Source organism: Aquila chrysaetos, chromosome 17, assembly GCF_900496995.4.
Source record: "Aquila chrysaetos chrysaetos chromosome 17, bAquChr1.4, whole genome shotgun sequence".
NCBI classification, from domain to species: Eukaryota; Metazoa; Chordata; class Aves; order Accipitriformes; family Accipitridae; genus Aquila; species Aquila chrysaetos.
Window position 1 is genome coordinate 1,716,970 of NC_044020.1, and position 6,155 is coordinate 1,723,124.

At 50.9% G+C, this 6,155-nt stretch overlaps 1 protein-coding gene across 1 annotated transcript; it reads right to left on the reverse strand.

Moving 5' to 3' along the window:
* On the reverse strand, nt 1-3,424 carry ATF4 (activating transcription factor 4). The gene is made up of 3 exons (XM_030040356.2): nt 2,943-3,424; nt 1,483-1,794; nt 1-935 (listed from the first exon to the last, which is right to left on the reverse strand). Exons 2-3 carry the CDS (start codon nt 1,700-1,702, stop codon nt 85-87), a joined length of 1,071 nt encoding a protein of 356 aa, XP_029896216.1. The 5' UTR covers nt 1,703-1,794; nt 2,943-3,424; the 3' UTR covers nt 1-84.
* Nucleotides 3,425-6,155: the final 2,731 nt, after the last annotated feature.

Here is a 6,155-nt window from a genome sequence, read left to right on the forward strand (position 1 = left end):
TTTACTATAAAATAATTTATTAGACAGCAATACATCGCTTTAGCAGCAAGCTTATATACATGCACATAAAAACTGCTGACTACCCTACTCAGGGGCTCTAGCTCTTTTGCCCTTGGCCTTGCGGACCTCTTCAATCAGATCTTTTAAGTACTGAATTTCCTTACTAAGGGAATCTGCTTTCTCCTTCAGGGCCTGATTCTTCTGCTCCAACTCTCTGCACTCCCCAGACAGTGCCTCCTGTTCCGCCCTCTTCTTCTGCCGGTAACGCGTGGCAGCCGTCTTATTCTGCTCCATCTTTTTCAATTTCTTATCTATTTTCTTCTCTCCCTTCACCTTTGCTGACACTACCTTCTCTGCAGGATGATCGTAGGGTTTGGACCGCACAGAGCCACAGTTGGCATCTGTAGGGAACTGGTTGTCATTGGGGGATCCAACTGAATTGGTAGGACTATGCTGGGGCGTTCCCAGGTAGGAGTCTGGGCTCATGCATATTCCGCTATCATCGGAATGGTTCTCCTCCTCTTTCTCGGACTTGGTGATCACTACCACAAAGGTGGGGCCCTCCTGTTTTCTTTCTCCTTCCAGAACATCCACTTCACTACCTAGTTCTAAACTAAACGAATGGTCTGGAGTGGAAGTCAGAGACCCTGGGGAGAGGGGAAAAGACCAAAGGGAAGCCAATGGGGCCATTGGGTCTGCTCCAATTGGAGATTCGGGGAGATGGGTGATTAGGTCAGTTATCAGTGGAGGTTCTTTGTTGTGAAATTCCTGGATGGTAGGGTTAAATAGGAGATCACACGTGTCTTCCAACGTGGCCATCAGCTCGTCTGGTGAGACGGTGGCTTCCAGATGTTCCATACCTAACAGGGCATCAAAATCAAATTCCTTCAGATCCATCTTCTCCACCATCCACTCCATGCCAGAGAAGGCATCCTCTGCACAATAAAAACATTACCACTTCAGTAAACCAGCAACCAATGCAACTCAAGGTTCTGAAAACAATCAAGAGCCTCATCTTTTAACACCTGCCCTATCTCTTATGTTGGTATGAAAAAAGTCAACCATGAGAAAAAAAATCTCCTGCCATTTAGCTGCAGAAGACTGCAGGGTACAAAGTAAGCCAGCTGTCAGCTGTTCCGACATTCCATCCCTCTTACTCCAACACCAGAAGAATTCAGGGCTATTTGAAACACACAGCCGTGCTTGTTTCTTGTGACCTCTGCCAGGCAGTAGTACTATAACAGCCCATACATTATTAAAAAGACAAACAGAAGCGTCACTTTACCATACGCCAGTCCAGCAACCAGCAATTCTATATTGTGTAAGCAGTGTAGTACACATACCTTCCAAGCAGAGGTATGCACGTGAGATTGCCTTCACGTTTATGAAAGCCTAGCAACTTATTTTTTTAATAGGAATGTTACTAAATATGTTATGTGCCATTGCAACTGATGTACTTCATGCAAGTAAGTAATACCTTACCCTGGCTATCTATGGTGTTGCCTAAACTGTCCACAGCAAGCCAATTGGAGGAGACTGCCTTAGCCTTGTCGCTGGAGAACCCATGCGAACTGAGGGGCTCGGCCACCTCCAGGTAGTCATCTAGGAGTCCCAGACTTTCCTCAGCCACCGAACACGGCTGGCTGAAGGGGGATAATGAATCCCCCAACAGCATCTCGTTGTTCAAGAGGCTCATCTTCATCAGTTTTTAATGCTTTGATGTCGAAGGATGTAGACAAGTAGAGGGTCTTTTTGTCGACTACAGCAATGCTGCTGTGCGGTGCCTTGAAAAACCTGCAAATAAAACTTTAGTTCATCAGTACTTGTTCGACCAGCATGGTAGCTTTTTTTTTAAAAAAAAAAAAAAAAATGCCACTTCAGGAAGTATGGCAGTACTCTATAGCCTTATTAGCCTATTGTAGGACTTCTCCATTTTCGGGACTGCCGTTTGCCTGCAACACATCATCTCTGCCCTTTTAATTGCTTGCAAAGGGCTGACCAGAGCCAGCCGCAGGCTCCAGGTGCCCGTCTCCCACCCAAGGCCGCCCCGCTTCCTCATGCCCAAATATGGGCACGGCTGCCGCTGGCCCCGCCCACCCGCTGCCGTGACTCACGCCCCCTCCAGCAGCCGCAGCCATTTCGTGATCCTGCCGCCGTCCCTCTCCCCACCCCGGCACCGGCCGCCATTTTGTATCTTGCCACGTTTCCACCGGGGCTCCAGCACCGGCCGCCTCGGGCCGCCGCCGAGGCGTTACAGGGCCGAGTACCGAGGATACACCGATGGGAGACCAGGCGGAAAAGGCTAACGGAGCCCTCCGAAACGAGCAAACTTAAAAAACGGGGCGTTTGGGTGAGAAACCGAAGCGAGCGTCACGCATGCCACCTTTTACTGGAGTTTCCAGAATGTTACGAAACCCCTCCACATCATTAGGGCAGGCTTAAGGCTACAGTACAGCCGCCAGCTTATGAGCAGCCCCCGTTTATCTACTGGGGACGACATACCGCATGGTACTTATATTCTTAGAACCCCGATGCCTCCAATGCCCCATCTCGCCCAGCTACAGCAGCGTTCCCCCACGCGGGGTGAAGAAAGCCCCTCAGGAATGTCCTACTCTTACTCCCACCAAAAAAAAAAAAAAACAAACCCATCGGTAAATCCCAAACTTTTGGGCATCGAGTTTTCTTGAGCCATAGAAGACACGGGAATTTCTCATCGTTTCTTCGGAAATGGCATTTCCTGCCATTTCTGACACGCGCCGCCCCGGGGAAGTTGAACCCCACAAGGATGCCCCCTCCCCCCACCTTATTCCCCAAGTACCTTTTTCCCCGGGAGATACCACCCAGGCGATAAACCCGCCCCCGAAGCCCACTTAAAAGTGGTAAAGAAGGCGACTAGCAACACGCAGGAGAGGGAACACCAATCCCTCACACACAATACTCACGCCATGGTTGCAGATGCCGGGGATGTGCTGAGGCCGCCGCCGCTGCTGCTGCGCCTGCTGCACTGGCCGATGCCGCCGCTGGCCCTGCCGCCCTTAAAGAGCCATGGCGGCCAGGGGAGGGGAGGCTGCTCCGGTCCGCACCGCGCGGGAAAGGGCTGCGCGTACACACACAAGCACTCCCTCTCCTCTCAGCAAGAGCCACACAATGAGGTGGCACCGCCCGCGCGCCGCTTTATATAGGAGCCAGCTTAAGCCAAAAAAGATCCGGCTGAGGTGTCCTTCCGCCAAGAGTCACCTGCCTCTCGGCAGCGCCCGCCGGCCTGTAGCCTATCTTTCTGGGCTCCTCTCCTGCCATTCTGCGAGGGGTTAAACGCAGGAGCCGCCGACAAACGCTACCACGCCACGACGGAGCAGAGGAGGAAGGGGACTATAGGGTGTACATCCGCGCCAGCCACCTCCCCGCCAGGCGAGGAGCGCGTCACATGACCGGAGCAGCTGAGGACGCTCCCCCCCCCCCCGCGGGGGGGAGCTGTTTTAACCGCCAACAAAGACAGGGCGCTCGCACTGGAGGCATCACGCAGATCGCCACGTGGGAAGGGGGGGCGCTCATTGGCTAGAGGCGAGCGGTTCACGTGCGCCCTGCGCTGTCATTGGCCAGGGGCCCGAAGGAGGCCAGATGCTGAGGGGAAGGGGGGGGGAGGCGAGAAGGAGCACCTGGGCAGGGAAATGGCGGCCGGCGGGGGCTGTCGCTGCGCCTCTCACCGCAGCCCTGTCTCTCTCGAAGCAGCTATGTGTTCCCCCGCCTTTAATTTCCAACGGCCCCTTTTGTTCTCTGCGCAAAGTCCTGCCGAGGTCAGGCCGGAGCTGGCATGGCTTCCCCTGAAGCGCTGAGGTGGCGGGCCGCCATGGCCTCCTGCTACCTCAGATAACGTGTCAGCTCAGGGCAGCGTCGCCTTCCCTCCCTGCCCGCCCCACGCATGCAGCGCTGAGATAATGGCTGCTTCGGGGCACGGGCTGCGTGTTTGGGTGCGTGAGGGCGCCCGCCTCTCCGACCTGAGCCTGCCGGCCTCACAGCGGCCATGGTGCGGTATGGACCTGGAGTCATGGGGAGCTTTGCTGGAGACCCGCGCTGCTGAGCAGCCGAGAGCATGAGTCTAATCGGTGCCATCAACCTATGCAAGAGATGAAAATGAAGTTGGTTATTCCCCAGCTGAGGGACGAGAACTTCCTCTCCTGCCATGCAGTTTCACGCTGACACAGTTGCTTCTCTGTGCAGACATTACTCAGTGTGATGTGAACGTTAATGGATCACCTACATAGCCTCACAGCTGTAAAGGGCAGTGTCACCTTGGAAAGTTTTTAAAGTGCAGTTTCACATTATGTTTTATCCGATCTAAACCAACTTGCTGCTAGGAAAGAAGGCAGCCCTCTTCCCCCACCCTATTCCTGGCTGTACGGTTCCACCAGCTGGTCTGGCCCTCAGTGAGCCAGCTCAGCCACCTAACCCAGCAGGAAACTCATGGGGGTCAACAGTTTTCTGCTGGTTTCAGTCCCTTCATCACTTCACTCAGGTCGGACAAGCATCAGCCAGTTCCAGTGAGCTGGGAGGATCGGTACCTTTGTGCTTCCTCGCTGTGTCAGAGTTATCCAGCTTCAAACGGTTGCTTTTCCATGTTGCCAACCTCACAGCACACCATCAGTTCTGAGAGCTGTGGTGGGTCCTTGCTTGTTCAGACGTCATCATCCTGCAGGTCAAATTGCTGTCAGCTACTTCTGCAAAAGGCTCCAGTATTTTCTGGGTAGAGCCTCAATAGTGTTTGTGTAAAGCCATGGCCTTCACTGCGTTGGCTCGGGTCTAACTGCCTGGAACTTATTAAACACCTTGACTGATAATTTGCGAGGACGGATGTGACCCAGTTGCTACTTTTAGCAGTCTGATGTTACTATCATCACTACAAAGCAGACTATGTCACTCCACATCTGTAAACTGAACACTAGCTGCTGAAAGAAAAAGGCAATTTTTCCTCCATGTTGGCTTGTTGTTTTTTTCCTGGTTTGGTGTTTTCTTTTTTTTTTGTCTAGAAGCAAGCACAGATTTTGGAATGACTCATTAAAATGGAGGAGGCAGAGAAAAAATGTCCTCCAACGCCAGAAAACACCGCAGTAGCAATTGAGCGATCTAAGATGACTGTTCTGATAAATAACACAATGGAGCAGGCAGATCTTGCTTGAAAGCAAAATTCAGAGGATGCGGCAGCTTTTAAAGAAGCCAAGCGGGTGACTGGATGGGTGGATGGGTGGACAGCATCTCCATGTCCTCACTGGCTAAGGGAGAGCTCTCACATCCCCCGCTGTGCCTGCTTGCCCCTCCTTTAAGTGAAAAGGGTGACTGTACAACCGTAATCGTAGCTAAATAAACAGAAATGCTGTACACACCCAATCCTTCATCTTGAAAAGATAATTATAGATTTCTCTGAAAAGACTCTGGGTATGTGTGAGGAAGAATCACGCAAGCAAAAATGAAATATGCATTGAGGAACTTAACCCAGATCTGCCTGTTTCCTAGCTGCCTGGTTTCCATTTTGTGTGTAAACTTAGGTGGAAATTTGTCTGTGTTACTAGCTCCAGACAGGATTTTTTTAACAATCCCCAATCCAAAAAAGTGAAATCAAGTAACCAGAAGCCAGCCATTTAGTGAACAGCATATTTTTCCCTGTTTCCTGGAGGACTGCAGAATTACTGTTGTTACATAATTTCATAAGCTACATCCCCAATTCCTTTATAAATCATCTCTCTGCATTTGCACATATTATGTCAGAGGTTTCCCCTTTGTGGCTAGAGTTTTTGACCGAGGTAGAAGACACTTCTTTAAGCCCAAGTAACAATTCGTTGGGAATTTTTGTACAAAAAAAATTACAAGTATTTTCTAAGTAGAGAACTACTAGCTATGCGCCACTAACTCAAAAGTGTCTAAAAAGCATTCTTTTCCAATATTACAGAATATATTTGCAGCTCAGAGATCAAGAAGTCTGGCATCTCTGAAGAAAATGGAATTTACAGTGCAAAAAGGTGGCTTCTGAATGAAGATTAATTTGTGTGCATGGTCAATGAACTCCTGCTGCCACGTTAACAGCTTTAGCACTGTGGATGGTATTTTCCTGCCCTGGGTACCGTACCTCGGCAAAGAGAGCTCCTGTGATAAGTAAGATCCAT